Consider the following 24757-nt stretch of genomic DNA (forward strand, 5'->3'; position numbering starts at 1 on the left):
GCAGGTTAGAATCTTTCCTGGTAAGCCACCACCTTGTGGTGATACACAGATTACTAAATATGGGTTAAAGCAAGATGTGAGAATTAGCCAATAAGAGGCTGAAACTAATGGGCCACAGTGTTTAAAAGAATATAGTTTCCGTGTGATTATTTCGGGTAAAGCTAGCTGGGCGGGCAATGAAAAGCAGCCCGCCACTCGCTTTACAGAAGATTTATTTATTCATTAGTGTTCTGCAGGCCAGAAGAGGGCACCAGATTTTACTACAGATGGTTGTGAGCCACCATGTGGTTGCTTGGAATTGAACTCAGGACCTCTGGAAAAGCGGGTTGTGCTCTTAGCCACTAAGCCATCTCTCCAGCCCAAGGAGACTGATCTTAAAGTCAAAATCCTCTTGCCCACAGCTTCCCAAGTACTAGGACTACAGGCACATTAACAACCATGCTGGCTAAATGTTTAAGAACTAAATAGTGAAAAAAGGGTTTTGACAATAAAGTCACAATTTGTTGGAATAATCATCTCAATTAAGAACACCTAAGTTGGGGGCTGGAGAGATGGTTCAGCGGTTAAGAGCACGGACTGCTCTTCCAGAGGTCTTGAGTTCAATTCCCAGCAACCACATGGCGGCTCACAGCCATCTGTAATGATATCTGGTGTCCCCTTCTGGCCTGCAGGCATGCATGGAAGGAATGCTGCATACATAATTAATAAATAAATCTTTAAAAAAAAAGAACACCTAACTTTACTCTCTTAAGTTGATTTCCTGTGTGTTTCCTCTTTACTTGATTCTTTCTTTAGCTGTACAGAAGCCTTTTAGTTTTATGAGGTCCCACTTATCAACTCAGAAAGTCCTTTCCTATACCTATATTACATAGGGTACTGCCTTATGCTTTCTTCTGGCAGTTTCATGCTTCAGGTTGCAAATTGAGGTCTTTGATCCACTTTGAGTTAATTTTTTTGTGCAGGGTGGTAGATATAGGTCTAATTTCAATTATCGATATGTGGACACCCAGTTTTCCAGAACCACTGGTTGAAGATGCTGTCTTTTCTTCAGTGTGTTTTGGCCTCTTTGTCAAATACTAGGAGTAGAATATAGGTTACTGGGGCTGGAAAGGGCAAAGGGGAATAGTCAAGACTTTAGTACAAAAAACTCTAGGTAAGGTAGTCATTGGATTTGTAGTGTTGACTTTAATATACTGGGAAAATCTGTATATAAAGATCTCAAAATATGCTATATAATTTTGTCAGCATAATAGTGTTCTTTAACACAATGAAATGATTTTGGTTTTAAAATAAAGCTAAGTGTGGTGGCTCATGGTTTTTAATTTCAGTATGCAGCAGGTAGAGGCCAGTGGCTAACTTTGTTTTGAGGTCAGTCTGGTCTATATACTGATTTCCCAGAGATTCAGAGCCACATAGTGAGATCCTGTCTGGAAAAACACAAACAAAAAAGAAAGCCTAAAGATAATGACATTTTCTTTAGTTAGCTATGACCATTCTCCATTCTAGCTGGATATATACTATCCAATGTGTTCCTGAATTAACTGTGAAGTTAAAAATTACTTACAGGTTTAAACACAGTCTGAACATCAGAATTCTCTGAAGATTTGGATTTAGGATGAAATCTAGGCAAAGCAGCCACTGGATTAGGCAATGGATTTTTGTAGTGTCGATTTGCAGGTCTGAATATATTAGAAATAGCTAAACATAAAAAACAAACAAAAAACAATGTAATGAACATATTGGTATACAATTCTGTCAAACAGGTGAGTTTAAAATTAAACTTGTAAGGGCTTAGCCATTAAGCATACCCACTGCTCTTGCAGTGGACCATGTTCAGTTCCTAGCATCTACATCAGGTATTTAACACTACATATCAATTCCAGTTCTAGGGGATTTAATGCCCTCTTCTACCTTTCATGGGCACCTGTACATACATAGTGCACAAAAACCCACACAGGCACAAATACATACACATAAATAAAAAATTAAACAAATTTTTGGCATTAAGAGAGTGTAGTAATACTGTACCTGGATTGAGTGAGTAATTCTTTAGTCCCTTTGAAGATGAACCAGGGCTACATCTATTCAAAATATCTACAAGAATATTTAAAAACTCATTACTGAGATAAACTACATAAAGATTATGGAAAACTGTCTAAAATAGACATATACAACCAACGATAGAAACATTTTTATTCCCTTTAATTGTTACAAGATTTTGACTCAAATTCTTGCTAGTCAAAAATCAAGTCCATGCACATTACTCATGCCACATTTCATATCCCTAGATACCTGGAAGTTTCATTATGGACCAGCTGACTGGTTTGCTTATCTCATGATTCTCAATATCATCACTTGAGCTCAAAAAGGAAAATTATCAGATAACACATTAAGTTATTAACTAGATTTTAGTATTTGATTAGTTTCAGAGGCTAAATACACTAGAAGTCAATTTGGGTCTGACAGGATACTCTAGACCAATTCAGACTGCTATCTCTTGTCCCCATATGAAGTTAATTTTATGGTTACTGAGGAATCATATTTAAATTCAAAATTTTGTCTTTTTATTTTATTTTTTGGTTTTGTGAGACAGGATTTTTCTGTGTAACAGCCCTAGCTGTCCTGGAACTAAGTCTGTAGATCAGGCTGGTCTCGATCTCACCAGAGATGTACTTGCCTCTGCCTCTGGAGTGTGGGATTAAAGGTGTGTGCCATCACCACCCAGCTTAAATTCAGAATTTTAAAATGATTAAAATTTCTTAAAGAAAATGATATCTAGGTTATGGTTCCTACTGCTGTTGAAAAAACACCACGGCAAAAAGCAACTTAGAGAAAGAAGGATTTATTTCATTTTACAACTTGTACTTTATCGTTGAGGAAAGTCAGGGTAGGAACTCAAACAGGGCAGGAACCTGGAGGCAATAACTGACACAGAGGCTTTGGAGAAATGCTGTTTTCTGGCTTTCTCCTCAAGGTTTGCTCAGTCTGCTGTTTTCTTATACCACCCAGGGGTGACACCATCACCTATGGGATGGGCCCCCCCAACATAAATATCAGTCAAGAAAATGCACCGCACAGGCTTGTCCATAGGCCAATTTGATGTGCGCATTTTCTCAATTGTGGTTCCCTCTTCACTACCCTACCTGACCAATAGACAGGACACCCAGACAAAAACTACACATAGAAATGCTGGAGTTAACTGACTTTATAAGCCAAATGGACCTAACAGATATTTACAAAACATTTTACCCACACACAAAAGAATACTAATTGTTCTCAGCACTTCATGGAACTTTCTCCAAAACAGGCCACATATTCTGACATAATGAAAGTGGTTCTAAGGACAATTTCATAGCACTAAGTCCCTACATTAAAAAAAAAAGAGAGTTTGTACTAGTCACTTACCAGTACACTAGAAAGCTCCGTAACAAAAAGAGAAAAATTACACTCAAAAGGAATAGATGGCAAGAAATAATCAAATGAGGGCTGAAATCAATAAAATAGAACCAAAAAATACACAGAATCAATTAAATAGTTCTTAGAGAAAAATCTGTAAGATTGGCAAACCTTTATTCAAAGTAACTAAAATGTGGAAAGAATATCTCAATTAACCAAATTAGAAATAAAAAGGGGGATATAACAACAGGTATCGAAGTAATCCAAAGAATCATAAGCATATACTTTAAAAACCTACATTTCACAATATTGGAAAATCTAAAATAAATGGATAATTTTCTTAATAGATACTACTTTAAAAAGTTAAACCAAAGTCAGATAAATAATCTAAATAGACCTATAACCCCTAGTAAAATAGAAGCAGTAATTAAAAGTCTCCCAACTTCCTGTATCCTCCTCAAAAGACAAGGACCCAGATAGTTTTAGAGCAGAATTCTACAAGACTTTCAAAAAAGAGTTAACACCAATACTCCTCAAATTGGTCCATGAAATAGAAAAAAAAAGGAACTATTCTTTTTAGGTCAGTTAACCTGATACCCAAAAACATAAAAACTCACCAAAGAAAATTATAGACCAATTTCCCTTATAAATATAAATGTGAAAATTCTCAGTAAAATACTTGCAAACCAAATCCAAGAACACATGAAAAAGATCATCCACCATAATCAAGTATGCTTCATCCCAGAGATGCAGGGATGGTTCAACACATGCAAATCGATAAATGTAATCCACCAAATAAACAAACTGAAAGACAAAAACCACATGATCATCTTATTAGATGCTGAAAAAGCCTTTGGCAAATTCCAACACCCTTCATGATAAAAGTACTGTAGAGATTATGGACAGAAGAGGCATACCTAAATATAATAAAGGCAATTTACAGCAAGTTCATAGCTAACATCAACTTAAACAGAGAGAAACATAGAGCGATTCCACTAAATCAAGAGCAAGACAAGGCTGTCCATTTTCTCCATACCTATTCAATCAATACAGTACTTATTAGCTAGAATAAGCTAACTAAAGGAGATCAAGGGGATATAAATCAGAAAGAAAAAAGTCAAAGTATCTTTATTTGCAAATGATATAATAGCATACATAAGTGACCATACAATTTCACTGGTAAAATCTTATAGTTGATAAACACCTTCACCAAAGTAGCTGGATACAAGATTAACTCAAAAAAAAAATCAGTAGCCCCCCAATATATAAATAACAAATGGTCTGAGAAAGAAATTAGGGAAACAATACCTTTCACAATAACCTCAAATAATATAAAATATCTTGGAGTAACTCTAGCCAAACAAATCAAAGACTTGTATGGTAAAAAATGTTAAAGCACTGAAGAAACTGAAGAAGGCAAGATCTCCATGCTCATCGATCAGCAGGATTAACACAGGAAAAATGGCCATGCTACCAAAAGCAATGTACAGATTCAATGAAATCTCCATCAAAATTCGAACATGATTCTTCACAGATCTTAAGAGGATAATTCTTAGCTTCATATGGAAACACTAAAAGTTCAGATTGCTAAAACAATCCCATACAATAAAAGAACTTCTGGTGATATCATTCTGATTTCAAGTTGTACTACAGAGGTATAGTCATAAAAGCAGCACAGTATTGGCACTAAAACAGACATGTTGACCAATGGAATTGAAGACCCAATATAAATCCACACACCTATGGACATCTGATTTTTTATAAAGAAGCCAGAAATACACATTGGAAAAAAGGAAGCAACTTCAACAAACAGCACTGGTCAAATTGGATGCTTGTATATATATATATAAAAGATTCCAAATATATCTATACTCATTACCCTGCACAAAACTCAACTCCAGGTGGATCAAAAACCTCAAAATAAATCCAGACACACTGAACCTTATAGAAGAGAAAATGGAGAATTGCCTTAAACTCATTGGCACAGAAAAGACTTCCTGAAGAGAATACTGTTAAGCACAGACACTAAGATCAACAAATAGTTAAATGGGACCTCATAAACCAGAGAAGCTACAATTCATAGACTCACAGAGGTTAGGTATATCATAAGTGACTGGGGGTGGGGGCACAGACTAATAAGGAATGAAAAATAAAATAAATAATTATGGATGCATAGGGGGACTGGAATGGGAGGATCAAGTAGGGATGAGCAGGGAAGTGGGAGATGAGGGAGGAAATATGGGGAAATAGCTAAAATCAAGGGCCATTTGAGGAGTTGTAGGGAAGCCTAACACAGTAGAAGCTTCCCAAAATATATACATATAATGAAGAGGATCTAAATAAAATCATTAAATAATGGGTGAGACAGAGTCCCAACTGGGTATCTCTTGTCACCAAATGAAGTTTCCAGTAGTGGAGCTGGGTTAAATCTAATTGAGTTTTTGGCCAAAGGGGTCCCTTGGGAACCCCCAAACAACCCAGGCTGTTGCCAAGACAACAGGTTGCTCTTCACAAACTGACAGCAAGGACCCATTGCTGAAGACAACATCTACACAATTAGAATTGATGAACTGGTGCCTACATAGAGCTTTCATCCCTACATTCCAATGTCTTTGGTACAGGAACATATTCTACATGCTCTCAAAAGTGAAACATAAACACCAATCCAGCCACAAACCCTCTATTTACAATGGGGTACTGCCTGCAAGATATGCTAGGGTAGTGGTGGCACAAAGCACGTGGCAGTAACCAAACAATTCCTGATTTGATTCAAGATGGAACCCATATCTGACACTGCTTGGGTGACAAAGAACCTGAAAGTAGATAGCCCAGGGACCTATGGTAAAAGCAAACACTACTTTCTAAAACAAATAAAACAAACATACAAGAAAGAACAGGAATAAAATGACTCTTAATAAAATTTTGCTATACTCATAGATCGGTGCCTTGTTCAGCCATCATTAGAGAAGCTTTCTTCGTTGCAACAGGTAGAAACAAATACAGAGACTCACAGCCAGAGATCATGCAGAGAATGAAAGACCTTGGGAACACTTAACCCTAAACAGGATGTCTCCATCAAGTCACTCCCCTCAGGACTCAGGGAACCCCTGGGAAAAGGAGGCAGAAAGAGTGTAAGAGCCAGTGGGAACAGGACAGAGGACACCAAGGGAACAAGGTCCTCTCAATCAATGAGAACGATGCACAAGACCTGCACATATCTACACCAGATGGAGTTCTAGAGCTTTAAGGAGAAGTGGACACATGTTCCCACCCCTAATCCAGAAGCATTCTCCATTTGATAACCACTTGCAAATAAAAATTTAGTTTTCTCCAAAGGGTTCTCACTGGGGAAACTAACTACTCTTAAGGATAGGCTGCAATCCCTGAAAATGAACTCAACACATATTTGGAGGTTCCGTATTTCATAATGTTGTGTCAGGGCTCTAGCTTTTTAAAAATTTGTCTTTTTTTATTTTACTTTATATGTATGTATATATTTTTCCTCCTCTCTTTTTAATCCTACAGGTCCTTTGCATATATATTACAGCTTCCAGTTTAGTGTTTTTGTGGGATGCTGAAGTATGTGAATGAGTGGGTCTCTACATCTGTATCTGTTTCTTGTGCCTTTTGGGGGATCTCTTTCTTCTGTTTGTTTATGTTGTCCTATTATGATGTGTTAGGGTTTTTAAAAATCTTACTTTTAGGGGCTGGAGAGATGACTCAGTGGTTAAGAGCACTGGCTGCTCTTCCAGAGGTCCTGAGTTCAATTCCCAGCCACCACATGGTGGCTCACAACCATCTGTAATGAGATCTGGTGCTCTCCTCTGGTGTGCGGGCATACATGGAGGCAAAATGTTGTATACATAATAAAAATAAATCTTTAAAAAAATAAAAAAAATAAAAATCTTACTTTTATTATTATCCTTTAGAAGCTTATTTGTTTTCTAATGAAAGAAAGGGGTGGGTCTGGATGGAAGGGGAGGTGGGAAAGATCTGGGAGTAGAGGGAGGGAAAACATAATAAAGATAAATATTATTTAAGAAAAATATCCATTTTCAATAAAAGAAGTCCCCCATACAAACAAACTAGAGCTGGTGAGATGGCTCAGTATTAAAGGTGCTTGATGACCTAAGTTTGATGCCCAGGACCCATATGGTAGGGAAAAGAGAAACCCATTTATGCAGGTTGTCCCATTACCTCCACTCATATGCCATGGGTATGCCTTCTCTGTCTCTGTCTCTCTCTCTCTCTCTCTCTCACACACACACACACACACACACACACACACACACACACACACACACACACTATGTGAAAAAAGTATTTTAAAAGTAGGATCTCTATCATATAAGGCCTATAATGCATTCAGGTAATCTTAATCCTTAGTTACTTTAATTATTACCCCTTTCTTACACATGATATTTTAAGTTCTCCCTTTCATTACTGTATGTAACCACTGTAGTGATATTTTGTTTGTGTTTTAACAAATAAAGCTAGCCTGAAGATTAGAGTGCAAAGCTAAGCCACTAGTTAGCTATTGAGGTCAGGTAGTAGTGGCATACACCTTTAATCCCAGGGAGACAGAGGCAGACCAATCTTTTAGTTCAAGGCCACCCTGGGCTACACGAAATTGATCCAGTCTAAAAGAGAAACAGAGCTCACACAAAGGTTATCCTAACACTTGGGATTTCATACCTTTAATCCCAGCACTAGCAATGTAGAGATAGGGGTGATATGGCTGGGCAGAGAGAGGACTATAAGGCTGGAGGAGACAGGAGCTCATTGCAGTCTGAGGCAGAAGTCTGAACAACAGTCAGTCTGAGGATGCATTGATAAGAGGTAGGAACTCTAGTGGGTGGCAGCTCTGTTTCTCTGATCTTCCAGCTTCTACCCCCTGATAGCTAACTCCAAAGTTTTATTATTAAGAACAATGAGAATTTGTGCTACAAACCACAGTGTCACCATGAACATCTTAAGTGCTCACTGACCGTTACTGTGCTTTCCTCTGTGTGTTTGTGTACATGCATAGTCATACTGTGTGGGTATATATGCATGTGGGAGGCCCAAGGCATCAAGATGCTGGGAGTCTTCCTCAATCCTTCTCCACTCTATTCACTGAGGCAAAAATTAAACCTAGATCTGGCCAAAAAGGCTATAATCTAGCCAGTCACTTTCCTCTAGGGATCTCCCTGTCTCTGCTTTCTAAGATTTGGGATTACAAAAAGGCAGCCATTTTACATGGCTTCTGGGTATCCAAATCCCTGTACTCATGCTTGTGGCTTGCATGACAAGTACAGTAACTGCTAAGGCACTTCCCTAGCCCTATCTTGCTTTTCATCTAAGTTCTGTACAGAACAAATACATCAAGCACTAAAAATAAAACAGTCACAGGTTTTTCCCACTCAAAAAACCAACAACTATCATAAGAAACTTCACTGAAATAAATGCTTACTTGAAATGGCTGGTTTGGAACTTGATATCTCTCCAACAAAGATCAACTCATCATCATCATCGTCTTTATTTTGAATTTCATCTACTTTCTGCTGCCATGGTTCCAACTCTTCTTCTTCACATTCCATAACAAGTTCTGCCATTTTTGAATTATCTAATTTCCTAAAGGAGAGAAACCCATATTTTCAAAAGGAAAAAAAACTGTTTTTGTAACAGGAAGTATGATAATTAAAGATAAGCTTTATCAATCTTAAAGGAAATTACTGAATAACTACAGATAGCAAGAATAAACTGAGAAAGCAATTTATATATCTAAACTAAGCGCTCAGTTTACCTATCATTCATTCAGGAGGTTGAAGTAACAGAATAGAATTATTCTGAGGCCTGTCTGTTCTACACAATGATGCCCTATCTCAAAACAAAGCTAGTAAAAAATAGCTAAGTAGCTAGAAGATTGGGGACAGCAGTTGAGTTACAGTGGCCAAAATTTTCTTTTTGTAATTTTTGCTTTAAACATAGAGATGTTTTGTTTGCATGTATGTCTGTGTACCACATGCATGTGATACCCCCAGAAGCAAGAAGTGGGGATGAGATCATCTGGAACTGGAATTCTTTGACAGTCATGTGGGTTCTGGTAATCAAACTGGGGTCCTCTGGAATAACAACCAATGCTCTTAACTGCTAAGCTAGCTCTCTAGCCCCAGGTGGCCAAAAATTTAAAATTAAATCCAAGCAAGCTAAGTTTATATTATATGACTAGGATATTATACATACCACAAAGAATAGTATATAATTATTACCTGAGACAAAAGCCCACCACTTGTGTTTATAAACCAAGCATAGGAGGCAATTAGATTGGAAGGAGAAAAAAATCAGCATCCGATTCAGAAATATTAGGGTAAAGAAAAAAGAAAAACGAGATACTAGGTTGAAAACAGGGAAAAAAGAGAAGCTTATTCTATTCCAGGATAGAGTAAACATTTCTCATCTCAAGAAATTAAACAAAGGACGCACTACAAATATTACACACCTCATAGCAAACATTTTAAAGCCTTACTCCTTTGGGGATGCTGTTGTTTGGTTTCTGTGATAGGGATTTTCCATGTAATTTGGGCTGACCTGTCCTGGAACTAATTATGTAGCCTCAAGCTGGCCCCAAACTCACAAATGTCCTGCCTCAGCCTGAGTGTTAGGATTTCTAATGTGTGTTGTCATACCAACTCAGTGCCACATTCTTAACATATGGATATAAGTTAGGCATGGTGGTGTACACCTTTAGTCCCAGCACTTGGGAGGCAGAGGCAGGCAGATCTCTGTGAGTTTAAGGACAGCCTGGTCTACACAGTGAATTTCAGAGTAGTCAAGGACTTGTCTCAAAACAAAAACAACATAAAACAAAAAAATTGCTGGAGAGATGGCTCAGCAGTTAAGAACACTTGCTGAGGATCAGGGTTCATATCCCACCAGTGACACTGGTGCTCACAACTACTTCTAGCTCCAGTTTCAGGGGATTTGACCCCTCTTTTGATCTCTGAGAGCACAAGACAAGTAGATGGTGCCCATACATAAATGTAAGCAAAACTCATAAAGTAAAATAAATACATCTTTAAAATAATCTAAAAAGAAAAAGTAACAAAAATGGATATGAATAACTAATGAACACCAAATTTGAGGAAAGTCTCTAATGTGAAAGACCAAAACAATCAAACAGATTAAAAGATATAAACAAAACAGATAATACAGAGGACAGGAGAAAATGATCTTTCTGACAAAATTTAATCAACGGGCTGGAAAGGTAGCTCAGTGAGTAAAGGTGCCTACTTCCCCAGCCCAATGACCTGAGTTGGTCTTGAACTCAGAGATCCACCTTTCTTTCCATCTTGAGCAGTGGAATTAAAGGCATGTGCACCCAGTCTCTAGATTTTTTTAAACTGGGAGTTATTTACAAGCTCATGAGCAACTTATGGAGGATGGCTTCACTACTGAAGAAAAAGTGGGGCTGGAGAAATGGCTCAGCGGTTAAAGGCAATGACTGCTCTTCCAGAGGACCTGGGTTCAATTCCCAGCACACACATGGCAGTTCAAACTGTCTGAAAATTGAATTCTAGGGGATCTGACACCTTCACACCAATGCATGCAAAATAAAGATAAATTTAAAAAAAAAAGAAAAAGTGGTTTCTTGAGGCCCACCCCCCCATGCAAAAGCTTTCAGTCTGTTTGGAGACAGGCATGAAGCATTCTCCCAGAAACAACTGCCTGTAAGTCTTGAAGAGGGTTGGGGCCCCTGAACCTGTCCCCTACTAATTATTTACAAATTTAGGCTATATCTATGGCCTCTGGAACTCATTCCCCTAGTAATTATTAACTGTCTAAAAAACCTTGGGAGGGGCAAGACCTCATCAGGCTCTCTTCTTGCCAAACTTGACTGTGAAACTTTTAACAGTCCATAATTCCTTGGGGAGGGGCAGGGCCTCATGGGTCCTCCTCTTAACAACTGTTAACCCCACCTCCCCTCAACATTTTTGGTTTTATACTTAATTGTGAGGGCCACACCCAGTCAATTATCTCCTTCCACCATATAGGTCCCAGGGATTGAACTCAGGTCATCAAGCCTGGTCCTACTGAACCATCTCACAATCTCACATCACAACAATATTTAATTGCCTATAAATCCTTGGGGAAGGATGTGGCCTCATGAGCCCCCTCCTTTACTAACTGTTAACTGTCTATAAATCTCGGGGAAGGATGTGGGATCATTAGCCCCTTTCCATTCCATGAAGAAAAATGAACCCAATCTTGTGTAGGTCTCCTTCAGGAAATCATAGCTGCTGATAGTTCAAGAAGGTAATGGCTACATCATTCCCAGAGAACATAGTGCTCCATAACAATTGGCTAATTGTAAGTGAAGTTAGGATAGCCTGGGATACATGAGATGGTGTATCAAAAAAAAAAATTAAAAAGAGGGTATGCAAGATGGCTTAGTGGCTGCCAGGTGGTAGCGGAGGCACATGCAGGTGGATCTCTGTGAGTTTGAGGTCAGCCTGGTCTACAGAGCTAGCTCCAGGATTGCTAGGGCTGTTACACTGCGAAATCCTGTCTCATTACCCCACCCCACCCCCCAAAAAAGGCTTAGTGGATGAAGATGCCTCTACCACTAAGTCTGACCACCTGAATTTGAGTACCAGTACATATAGCAGGAAAGCAATGACTCTCACAAACTGTTCTCTCACTTCCTCATGTCACATGTCTGAGCGAGCATGCATACAAGCACACACCCACATTTTTTTTTAAAGGATGGAGCAATAGCTCAAGCAGTAAAGTTCTTGCTCTGCAAGCATGGGACCTGAGTCTGATATTGCTAGAATCCATATAAGAATGCTGGGCATAAAAGTATGCACTTGCAATTCCAGAAGTGAGGAGGCAGAGAAACACAGTTGCTTGTAGGACAAATGGTCTGTCATAGTCAGTAACCTCCAGGTCAATGATGAAACCATGTCTCAAGGAAGTGGATGGCACCTGAGGTTGTCCTGTGGCTTCTACATACACACACCTGCGTGCATACGTGCGCACACGCACACACAAATACACAATGGATAATAAAAAATTAAACTAGGCATGGCTGCTCACAGCTGTAACCCCATCCCCAAATGGGGACTATTAAATGTACGCATCATTTATTACTTTCCCAAATTGGCTTATTCCTGAATGAATGTAAATTTAGCAAATAAACTAATGAATATTTTAAGCAATTACTACTTGAAAAATAGGATGAATTTTAGAATTAGAAATAAAAATTAAAAAGTATGTTACATAAAACATAATTATCTAGACACGTTTCAATAAATGATATCTTTTTGGTTTTTCGAGTATAAGTGATATCTTTAACTAAGACTTATTCTTTATACTTTAGAAATGAATGCTATTATTACTATAATAAAGTACATATAAATACTTTGCTTATGTATTTTTTTTATCATTTCTAACTGAAAAGTAAAAGAAAATTACCTAAAGTACTTCATAGCTTAATTCATCACCAAATTTCCATTACCTTCTATATTCTAGAGGAAAACAAAGAATAAAACGTAGTCCCATTCTTCAGAAGTTTACAATCTTATTTGTTTACGGTATTTGGACATTTTATCTTTATGGTGTTGGTAATCAAATTTAAGATTTTACATGTGCTAAGCGAGTGCTTTTCTATAAGCAACATCCTGCAGCCTTATTTGGACCTTAAAAAAAAAAAAACAAAACAGGTATTGGCCAGGAAGTGGTGGCATATACTTTTAATCCCCACACTCAGGTGGCAGAGGCAGATGGATCTCTGTGAGTTTGAGGCCAGCCTAGTCTACAAGAACTAGTTCCAGGACAGGCTCCAAAGCTACAGAGAAACCCTGTCACAAACAAACAAACCCCCAGGTGTTACATTAAAATAAAAAATTTGAACTGCTTCATTAAAAAGAATTTTAAGTTATATCTTGAATTCTCATACACATACCATATACTCTACAAATTCTCTTTAAAAATAAAAAATTTTAAAAACATCTTAGTTATAGCTAGATGTGGTCACATTAAAATGTAATCCTGGAATTTGAGAGGGAAAAGAGGGAGAATCATGAGTTTGCGGCTGGGATAGGATACACAGGAAGTCAATGCTATCCTGAGCTACATAGTGAAAGCCTGGCTTGAAAAATCAAAAGCTAGGTGTGTAGCTCAGTGACAGAGCATTTGCCTAGCATGCACTAGAGCCTGAGCTTGATTCTTAGAACCGAGAGGAGAAAACAGATTGTCTCTGCTGCTAAAATGCATCAGTTGAACTGACCAGATGGTTCAGTGAGCAAAGACACTTGCCACAGAGCCTGATTACCTAAATTCAATCCCTGGAACCCACGTGACGGAAAGAGAAAACCAACTATACAAGTTGTCCTTTGAGAACGCATGCTCACACTGAGCACATGTGCACACACCCACCCACACACTAAAATAATTAATAAAAAACAAGTTAAAAGCATTTAAAATAAATGCAGTAAAAATAATTAAATGCATTTGTTTATATTTTCTTTAATAAAAAAGCAATGCTAAGTGGTAAAATGCTGGGCTAAAAAGGCCAGTCTAATTGGAAAATTTAACAAACAGAGGAAAGGAGTTGAACAGAAAAAGTTGAGGTGTGGAACTTTTCATCATCAGAACTTTTTCAATACTATTCTTCGATTTTTCAACATACTTGGATGTAGTATTATTCAAGCGCTAAAATACAAAAATATAAAGTCTCGGGGTTAAGAGCACTGACTGCTCTTCCAGAAGACCTGGGTTCAATTCCTAGCACCCACATGGCAGTTCCCAACTGTTTGTAACTCCAGTTCCAGGGGACCTGATACCCATGGCAAAACACTAATGCATCTAAAAAACAAAACATTAAAATAATGTATAGAGGGGCTGGGAATGATTGCTCACACCTTTAATCCCAGGACATGGGAGGCTGTGACTTTGATCCAGCCTGATCTACAGAGTAAGTTCCAGGACAGCCAGGGCTGTTACATAGAGAAACCCTGTCCTGAAAAACAAAACAAAAAACAAAAAAGAAAGAAAAAATGTAGAGAGGAAAAATTGAATAATATTTCTTAAAAATGTTAGGTGACCCAGGCTGGCAAGATGGCTCAGAGGTTAAGAGCACTAGCAGCTCTTTCAGAGATCCTGAGTTCAATTCCCAGCAACCTCATGGTGGCTCACAACCATCTATAACGTGATCTGGTGTCTTCTTTTTGCCTACAAGCAGAACACTGTATACATAAAACCCTCTTTACCTATCTTTCTCAGGTACTTTGAGATGCCCATAAAAAGTGAGACATTATTCAATGAACTGAACCTTAGGTGTAAGTCAGAAGACACTTGTTCAAGAACTGGCTCTAAGGAGACAGGCATGTTGGCTCTTACCTGTAATCACTGTATTTGGGAGGTTGAGCCAACAGAATCAAGAGTTCATGGAGAGCCTGGGCTATGTGGAACCCTTTCAAAAACCAAACAAAAAGGGGTTTCAGTGAGATGGGCTCAGCAGGTAAGGGGGCTTACAACCAAAACAAAACCAGAGATTCACTGTGGGTACCTACTCAGTAGGAGAGAACTTCGTATTATCAAGTAGTCATCTGATCTTCAAACTGCGGTGTGCGCACACCTACATGCATAATACACCAAAAAAAGAGAAATACAAACAAATAAATGTAATTTAAAAGAAAACACACCACAACTGGTTCTATTTAAGGACCATATAATCGTTTGTGGCTATTTCTTCATCTTTGCAACAGTTCTTTAATACATCACTGCCCTGTAAAGGAGCGACAGCAATAAAACATTCAAATGCTATGATAATTGCTTTTGCAGATGTTAAAGCAAATCACACAGATCTAACTGAATTTTATAAATAAACCAGCACCTTCATAGACTTGTTTTTTCTTTTTTAACATAAGATGGCTTGAATTTATACTGTAACTCTCAAAGCAAGACACCTCACAAACCCTTCGGAGAACTGTGTAGTTTAAAAATGTTTTTAGGTATCGAATACAGGTGTAGAGCCACTAACAGGAACTAAAACTCATAATCCTACCCCAACCAACAAAAGCAAAAAAATTCCAGCTCACAGATTTAAAATAAAAATGAGCAAATCCTCCAAACAAAAGAGAGGTCCTTGGATAAAATCTCTCGCATTTGGAAGAAACTGGTTCCCTTGTCACTGAGACCCCTTCCTGAGAAGAATTCAAACTTGAGGTGCATTGAGAGGGGGCTCCCATGTCTGCTGCAGGTTTTCCTCCTCCGAATTGAGATGCTTGCCCCATCCATCGCTAATAAAACCCCCACACAGCTCAGTGAGGGAAAAATCACGCCTCTTAAGTACACATCTCTTCCCTCGGGGCTTTTATCCTCCAGAGTCTAGACAATAACTAAATAGAGGAAGATTTCTGTGACCGAGGAGGGCAGTCCCTTTGGGAAGATTAAGGAGACCAGCACAGAAAAACTCCTGGCCGTCCAGGGAAAGAGGTTGGGCAGAACCGAAGGGCCTCAGGAGCCCGAGAATGGAAAGTTCGGATTGGCCCACCAGCCTTTCCCAAGGCGCCCGGGAGGATCTCATCGCTCTCCAACGTACAAAAGAGACATCCGATGTACAAAAAAACAAACAACAAACAACAACAACAACAACAAAAAAACAGACGAAAGGGCTCTCGAGAAAGCAAAGCGGGAAAGGCACGGAGGCCCCACGGCCTCCCCGGCCTCCGTAGACCGCGACCCACGCGGCCCGGCCGGCTTGGGGCCCCTCCACAGTTGAGGCCTCGCCTCGGACGGGGCAGCTCGCGGTCACCTCCGCCAGCTCCACGTTACCTCGGCGACCTTTCCGAAAGCCCCCTCCCTCCCCGGGGCCGAAACAAGATGGTGGGCCACGCGCCATCGCGCCACGGGGTCCCTACTCTCCACAGCCACGGGAACCCCCGCAGCGGAGCGCGCCGCAGTTGCAGCCGCTGCCCTCGCCTCGGAGACAGGGAGGTGCGGGGAGGCTTACCCACGACGCTGCAGGACGTCCGGAGCTCAGAGAAGGAGGAGGAGCGGGAGCAGGAGGAGGAAGAGGCGGAGGAGGCGGAGCAGGAGGAGGAAGAGACGGAGGAGGGGGGGCCGAGGGGGACAGGAGGCGGGGAGGAGGCGGAGGCCGAGGCCGAGGCGGAGGCCGAGGCTGAGGCCGAGGCGGGGAGGAAGAGCGGAAAGGGAGGAGCGTGAAAACACGGGGTGACCTCCACTCACAGGGCGGTGGCGGCGGCCGCGGGAGAGGTCGCAGCCTGGAGTTCCAGCGCCAAATGAGCTGCGCAGAGGAGACAAGCAAACTAGAAGAGCGCGCACTGCCTGATGGGTAACGTATCCATCCGGGCACCTTGGAGACGGCCGCCGGGCCAATGGTGGGTGCTAGCATGTGCTCCGACACGAACAGCCTCGAAGGCTCGGCCGCTAGACTGGATGCCCGCCTTGAGAAAGCGGAAAGGGGCCGCGGGAACTCTGACCCCCGCCTCGCCCAAACTACGGCTCCATATTGGATCTAAGCATACGCAAACAGGAATTCCGAGATCTCCCTGCGAATAAACATTAAAGGCACCCGTATTTAAAAACACTGGACTTGACATAGCTTTCGCGTTTTAAGAGAGAAGAGAAATTAAATCGACTTTTAAAGTCATTGACTGATGGTACCCACCACATCGTTTTAAACACAGTTTTGTTTCCTTTGCCACTCCTGCCTTATAAAGTCCTATAGTTATAAAAAGTTCTTTTAAATTTTTTTTTTTGAGCCAGGGTTTCTTTGTGTAGCCCTGGCTGTCGTGGAATCCCCTCCATAGGCCAGGTTGGCTTTGAATTCAGTGATCTACCTGCCTCTGCCTCCCGAGTGCCACTACACCTGGCTTTTTCAAATTTTGCCAGAAAAACACTTGCCAAAATACTGCTTACATAATCATTATATAAACCATGTCTTTTAATTTTTTTTTTTTTTTGTATTTTCGAGCCAGGGTTTCTCTGTAACTTTGGAGCCTGTCCTGGTACTAGCTCTTGTAGACCAGGCTGGCCTCGAACTCACAGAGATCCGCCTGCCTCTGCCTCCCGAGTGCTGGGATTAAAGGTGTGTGCCACCACTGCCCGGCCTCTTTTAAACAGTATTTCTTATCATTTCTACCTTTTCCTTTGGTGTGGGCAGAAAAAGTTTCAAGGTAAAATCTGCATTTCAAGCTGTTCTGCTTTTGGCACCTTCACTAAGTTAAATAAGAATTCCAGGCCTGAGAGATGGCTCAGTCAGTAAGGGCCATCACTGGGACCCACATGGTAGGTGAGAACAGACTTCCTCAAGTTGTTCTCTGATCTCCACATGCAGCCCGGGCCATGAACACAAAACACACACACACACGCACGCACGCACGCACGCACGCACACACACACGCACACATGCACACTACATATTGGGTTTCCTGGGTAGAATGTTTAAGTTTTGGGGGAGCCATTCTACAGAGGCAAACAACTTTAGTCCCAGCACTCAGGAGGCAGAGGTAGGCAGGTTTCTGTGAGTTTGAGACCAACCTGGTTTATAGAGGTAGTTCCAGGACAGGCTCCAAATCTTTAGTGAAACCTTGTCTCAAAACAAACAATAAATTTGGGGGGAGAAAAAAAAACCCGCTGCTGCTTGTCTCTAAAAACCTTTAAAAAATAGGTCTCAAACATTGAGGCAGTTTGTATGATGCATCAATCAGAAGCATGGTGTCAAGAAATTTAAAAGACAAATTTTAGTGCTACAAATGTTTTTTACCAAGTTCATTTGTGTGTAGGTAGGGTTCCTTAATTTATCCTTACAGTTTAGCCAATAGAAACATTGCCAAGCAAACAAATAGCAAATTCTGTGTGACATGAAAAGAATGGCTTTCAATCTATAATTCTTAGTGGCAACAGAATAGTTTTTAGATTCAAATCTGCTTGTGTGGATGAGCATGCACCAAGCTATTTCCAATGAAGCTTAACAACAAAGTCTTTCAGTTGTCATTCTCACCAGTTTACCTCTTGACTAACAACGAAGGGTCCAAGAACCCTCAGAGAAATTACGTTACAAGAATATCTTGAGGGAGTAATGACTACCAGGAGCTCCTTATAGATTATTTCCTTCCCTCAGGCTTCATTTTATATATGTTGCCACTTTTAATTCAGTATTTGCAAATCTCCCTGGAGACTTGGCCTGTATGATAAACTAGGGGTCACCATTCAACTGCTGGCATCATTCTACAGAGGAAACCCAGGATGTATTCCTGTATGCTAGTGGAACATACTTGAGTCTCAGTTTGATCAAACAAACCATAAGAAAAATATTTTGATACAGTTTGAACAATATCTTAACATTGGTTTTCATGCTATTATAATTACAAAAACATTAGTGTAATAATGATATTCTGTTTAGAGGTCTTTGGGAGCCTTTCATATCTTGAACCATAACACATGATTTGTAAATATTTTCTTCTGTTAGTCGTTTCTGTTATCTCTTCCTTGAGAGTACATAATTCACTCACCATTTTTACTGTTATTTTTATATCATAAATAAGAAGCCACTGCCTAATCCAAACTCATGAAAATTAAAATCTATGTTGTCTACTTAATAATTTACACCTCTAGAATTCTGACAAATTTCCCCTTTCTTCAGTTTTTGTACAAGTTTATATTAAAAATTGGGCATATTCTCCTCATACGCTCCTAAGCATCCTTTTTTTCATTTTTCCCCTCTTTAAGTCTCTCTTGTTCCCATTAACACTTTTACTTCTATATTCACACTATATATACATACATTATTTTAATTATTAATTAACTAATTTATCAGCGGGAGTCTCAGTGAAGCTAGTTTGACCTTAAACTCACTATGTAACTGAGGCTGGCCTTGAATTTCGGATCACTTTCAGGAATATGACCATTTTAACAATATCATTTTTGCTGATCCATGTTGATCATTTATCAACTTTTATTCGTTCTTCAGTTTTTTGTTTGTTTGTTTGTTTGAAACAGGGTCTCACTACATAATCCCTAGCTGGCCTGGAATTGGTTCTGTACACCAGTCTGTCCTGTCCTCAGATTCCCAGAAAATGGCCCTCCTTTGCCTCTCCAATGCTGGAATTAAAGGTGTGCGCCCCCATACCCAGCATATTCTTCCACTTTTATCTTCAGTGCTTTATGGGTTTCATTATGGAAGTCTCTCTCTCACTTGATTACGTTTATTACTATGTACTTTATTGTTTTGAAGATTGTTCTAAGATTTACTCTTCTAAGTTTTTTCTCAGTGAATTGATTATTGGTGTATAGTAAAATCTATTGGCTTTTGAGTGTAGACTTTATATTCTACTATTTTGCTAAATTTATCACTTCTAAAAGTCTTTTGTTACATCTTTGTTTCGCTTCTGATTTTAGAGAACATGCTTTCAGTATGTCCCCATTCAATAGAATGCTGACCTTTGGGTTGTTGTACAGCTTTCATTACATTCAATTTATTCAAAGCATGTCTTTTCTTTTTTTCCCCTCTAGATAGTGTTTCTCTGTGTAACAACTCTGGCTATTCTAGAACTTACTTTGTAGACGAGGCTGATCTCAAACTCACAGAGATCCTCCTGCCTCTGCCTCCTGAGTGCTGGGGTTAAATGTGTGCGTTACCACTGCTTGGCAATTCATTAACTTTCATATCATAACCATGCCACAGAGGTCTTGACAATTGTTATCATGATTACGTATTCTTTTTTAAAGAGTTATTTTTATTTTTAATTATGTGCATGTGTCTGGGTGTTCATAGACTCTAGAAGATATGATCAGGCCGGGCAGTGATGTCACACCCATTTAGTCCCAGCACTCAGGAGGCAGAGACAGGTGGATCTCTGTGAGTTTGAGGCTAGCCTGGTCTAAAAAGCGAGTTCCAGGACAGCCAGAGCTGTTACACAGAGAAATCCTGTCTCAAACAACAACAACAACAACAACAACAAATTTTTAAAAGAGAGAAGAGAGCATCAGATTCCCCAAGGCTACTCAAGTTAGAGGCTGCTGTGAGCTAACTGACATGGATTATAGGAAACAGAAGTTGGGTCCTCTGCAAGATCAGTGTGAGCTTTTTGTTTGTTTGTTTGTTTTTGTTTTTCAAGATGGGGTTTCTCTGTGTAACAGTCCTGGCTCTCCTGGAAACTTCTTTGTAGACTAGGCTGGTCTCAAACTCACTGAGATCTGCCTGCCTCTGCCTCTAAAGTACTGGGAGTAAAGTCATGCACCACCGCTTCCCAACCAGTGTGAGCTCAGACTATTTCCAGCTTCTATTTGCTGTGGGACAATGGTCTGTACCCTGTCACTTGTATTTTAAATAAATGCTGATTTAGTCAATGACCAGGCAGGAAGTATAGGTGGAACAACCAGGGAGTAAGTAGAGGCAGGGCAAGGAGAACAGGAGAATACTGGGAAGAGGACTCAGTCTGCACCCATCATCCAGACACAGAGGAAGCAAAACATGATTGCCTCACCGAAAAAGGCACCAAGCCCTGTGGCTAACACAGACAAGAATTATGGGCTAATATAAGTTATAAGAGATAATAAAAAGTCTGAGCTAATAAACCAATCAGTTTATAATTAATGTCGACCTCTGTGTATTTATTTGGGACTGAACTGCTGTGGTGTTGGGTGGGACAGAAACCTGTCAACACCTAATTTGTTCTTTATTGCTGGCTGAGTGTAATGCTTTAGATCCTGAACATTTTTCTCCCACTTGGTCTAGTGTATTGGTGATGCTTTCCACCGAGGGCTTTTTGTTTGTTTTATTTTTCAAGATATGGTTTCTCTGTCCATTGTGGTTTTTTACTGAGCTTTTCATCTCTGAGATTTTATTTTTAAGACTCTCTTCTCTTTACTGAATTTCTCATCCAAGTTGTTCAATTTCTTGTCCAAATCTTTAATCAAGTTGTTTCCTTCATCTCTCTGCTCATTTGTATCTTCTTTGACACAATGATAGCTAATAAATTTTAATTCTAGTCTTTTGAATTTATTACTTGGCATTTCTAATTATTTTGATATCCTTGAATTGAAATGTTGGAGCTTTGTAATATTATAATATTAACATTATATTTGTTTTCATATATCCTATATTTTTATGTTGTGATTTTTACATTTATTAGGCTGAGTTTTTTTCTGATATTCTATGAAGATCTTCCCAGTAATCAGTGTTCTCTTCAGGTGTCAGTCACCACTATTTCTCAGAAGGATGAATGCACATTGTAACAACAATAACAGTATAAAAACATGCCTTTTTGTCGAGACAGGGTTTCTTTGTGTAATAGCCCTGACTGTCCTACAAACTCTCTTTGTAGACCAGGCTGTCCTTGAACTCACAGAGATCCACCTGCCTCTGCCTCCTGAGTGCTGGAATTCAAAGTGTGTACCACTACTGCCTGACACCACTAGCACTTTTATACTGAGATCTGATAAATTTATTCTAGATTTTGGATCATTGTTTTTCACTTAGATTGTGATATTCTAGTAGATAATACTTTGCTTGAGAAAGTATGTGGGGGTGCCATCTGTAGACAGAAGTATCTGTCCTACCCAGTCCCATAGCCATTCAGTCCCAAAGAAACACGAAGAGGATTATATTAATTATAAAATGTTTGCCTATTAGCTCCAGCCCATTATTAACTAGCACTTACAATTTAAATTAACCCATAATTCTTGTCCAGGTTTAGCCACGTGACTTGGTACCTCTTACCAGTGAGGCACTATTATCTTGATTCCTCTGCATCTGGCTTGCAAATGCATCTCTCTGCCTTTCCTCTTCCCAAAATTCTCCTAGTCTGATTATCATGCCTATACTTCCCGCCTGGCTACTGACCAATCAGTGTTTTATTAAACCAATATGAGTGACAAATATTCACAGTGTACAAGAACATTATTCCATAGAAGTCATTCTTCCAAACTAAAAAGTATGATAGTTGTAACAATCTGAAAAAAATGAAAGGCTGAACCAGGCAGTGGTGGCACACACCTTTAATCCCAGCACTCGGGAGACAGAGGCAGGCAGATCTCTGTGGAGTTCGAGGCCAGCCTGGTCTACTGAGCTAGTTCTAGGACAGATAAGACAAAGAAACTCTGTTTAGAAGACAAAAACAAAAAAGGAAAGCTTGATTACATTTGTTCAAACATTCAGGGTACGTTCCTATTGGGATGTATCCTGTACCGAAGGAGGGCTAAACCGCACCTGAAAGTTTTATCATATTTATTAGTCACAAAGTTTCTGGTCAATTTTTAAAAAATCCATTTGTTTTTATTTTGTGCTTATCCGTGTTTTGCCTGCATGTATGTAAGTATACCTCATGTGTGCCTGGTGCCCATAGAGACCAGAAGAAGGCATCAGATCGATCCCCTGGAACTGGAGTTACAGACATTTATAAGCTGCCATATGGATGCTGGGAACTGAACCCAGGTCCTGAAAGAGCAGCTCATCAAATGCTGTGCCATTTCTCCAGCCCATTCCTCTAGTACTGATTCTTTAGTGTTGACTGCGATGAACACTTCTATCTAAACCTTTGCAACAAGCCTGACAGTTGACGATTTCTCTCCAGTATGAATTCTCTGATATTGAATCAGGGATAAATCCTGGCTGAAGACTTTTCCTGTAGAGTTTCTATCCAGTATGGTTTTCTTACAGTTTAGGAGAGTAGTTCAGACTCGAGGCTTCACCACATTTCTTTATATTTGCAAGAGTATTCTCCAGTATGAGTTCTGTGGTATCAAAAATAAAGGCAGATTAACCACTAAAGGCTTTCCCACAGTCATTACAGCTATATAGCCTCCTTTTAGTGTGAGTGCTCAGATCATGTGCAAGGTTTGAGTGACCTTGCCACATTTCATACAGATCCGATCAGTGACTTGAAAATTTGATCATATGTTCACCAATTTCTCACGCACGCTTCAGAAAGTACTCCCTGACCTTGACCTCCTCAGAGCAACCACTTCTATCTGTGGAAACCTCAGCTCTATTCCTCTAACTCTCAATCTTTCCCTTCTTATCTGGGTGTCCAGGCATGCCCAGATGACCAATAGGATGTCAGATCACACTGAGCTGGTATTCTAGGACAAAACAGTAAAAATCTGATTCTCCTACTTTTAAGATTCTCACCAGAAATGAAGCAGTCCCATCTTGTCTCCTATGACTGTGCTGCTGATGAAAGGCTTGTTGAGGACACAGAATCAGGGATTATCAACCAACCAGTAGGAAAAAAAAAGTGACTCTGATTGCTAGCATGCAAGTCTCAGAGTTTTAGAAAACATGGGTATTCTATAGTGTGAGGACATTTGGATCTGAGAAGGTATTGCTTGCACCATTGTCCAAATTCCAAGGTAAGTTGTGAGCTTCATCTTCTGCCTGAGGGATTCTGGATCTTCTGGCTTTTATATCCTCCCAAACCTTTTTCTCTTTCAACAATGGGTCCTGAGGTGCTGGAGAGATGGCTCAGAGGTTAAGAGCACTAACTGCTTTTCCAAAAGACCTGGGTTCAGTTCACAGTACCCACATGTCAGCATGTAACTGTCTGTCTGAATCTCCAGTTCCAGGGGATCTGACACCCTCACACAGGCACATGCAGGAAAAACACCCATATACATAAAAAACAAAATTAAAAAAGAATAGGGCCTGAAACCTTCCATGAATGGCCAAAAGTGGTCAGTTCAATGGTCTTACATCAAACCAACAATGTGTAGGCCCATGAAAGACTCCATAAACAAGGGACACCAGTCATCTCTGGTTAGATGTCCCATCGATCAAGTTTAGCAATCTGAGCATAGAACCCCATGACATCTGCCTTCAGACCAGTCCATAGAAATGGAATGACTTCAACATCTCTGCCTAGATATGAACAGCTCAACACAAACTAGATGAAGAACCCCAGTCAGGGACAATTATCTAGGCCTTTGGAAGCAGAGCTAGGCTGTTGTTCCCTTGTCTCTCAAAGAATGGACACAAACTATGAATAAGAGTTGGAAGCTCATGATCAGTGCTAGGAACATTCTCCACTGTATAATGTGCCGAGGATATTCACCTTGAAAAGAAGTCTGTACAACACTTTCACACTCTGCTAAAAGGAGATTCTGTCCTTCACATTTTTTCAATGGGGCCTCAAAGGTTTATTTTCTTATGTGGGACTCAGAGCTTCCATTTTTCTATTATTATTATTGTCATTATTATTAATTTATTCCTTCTTCGTATATGGAACAGGATGTCAGAACTCTCCTAAGACTAAGGTTGCCCTCAATCCCACTTGCTTAATGGGACCTAAAACATTTATTTTGTGTTACATGATTCTTATGTATTTCCTTTCTTACCAATTTGCTCTTAATCTTT

At 39.8% G+C, this 24757-nt stretch overlaps 2 protein-coding genes across 12 annotated transcripts in view; one reads left to right on the forward strand and one right to left on the reverse strand.

The window, feature by feature from the left end:
• Znf280c (zinc finger protein 280C) overlaps nt 1-16501 on the reverse strand; it is a 53982-nt gene extending 37481 nt beyond the window's left edge. Inside the window, exons 1-7 of one of the 11 annotated variants that reach the window (XM_085684606.2) lie at nt 16394-16434; nt 14952-15016; nt 14779-14851; nt 12896-13076; nt 8849-9009; nt 2029-2094; nt 1565-1698 (exon numbers count right to left, since the gene is read on the reverse strand). In XM_085684606.2, coding sequence (XP_085540732.1) covers nt 1565-1698; nt 2029-2094; nt 8849-9009; nt 12896-12939 — 405 coding nt within the window. In that variant the 5' untranslated portion in view covers nt 12940-13076; nt 14779-14851; nt 14952-15016; nt 16394-16434. Of the gene's footprint in view, nt 1-1564; nt 1699-2028; nt 2095-4013; nt 4201-8848; nt 9010-12895; nt 13077-14300; nt 14320-14778; nt 14852-14947; nt 15017-16215; nt 16364-16393 lie in introns of those variants that run through there. The other 10 variants (XM_087903171.1, XM_087903174.1, XM_085684607.2 and 7 more) reach the window with 10 other exon arrangements.
• Nucleotides 16502-16793: 292 nt separating this feature from the next.
• Nucleotides 16794-24757, forward strand: part of LOC148117267 (transcription initiation factor TFIID subunit 7-like) — a 30327-nt gene continuing 22363 nt past the window's right edge. The window contains exon 1 of the mRNA XM_087902542.1: nt 16794-16904. Coding sequence (XP_087758668.1) covers nt 16794-16904 — 111 coding nt within the window. The remainder of the gene's footprint in view (nt 16905-24757) is intronic.

The sequence above is a fragment of the Myodes glareolus genome, chromosome X, assembly GCF_982192425.1.
Source record: "Myodes glareolus chromosome X, mMyoGla1.1, whole genome shotgun sequence".
Lineage (NCBI taxonomy): Eukaryota > Metazoa > Chordata > Mammalia > Rodentia > Cricetidae > Myodes > Myodes glareolus.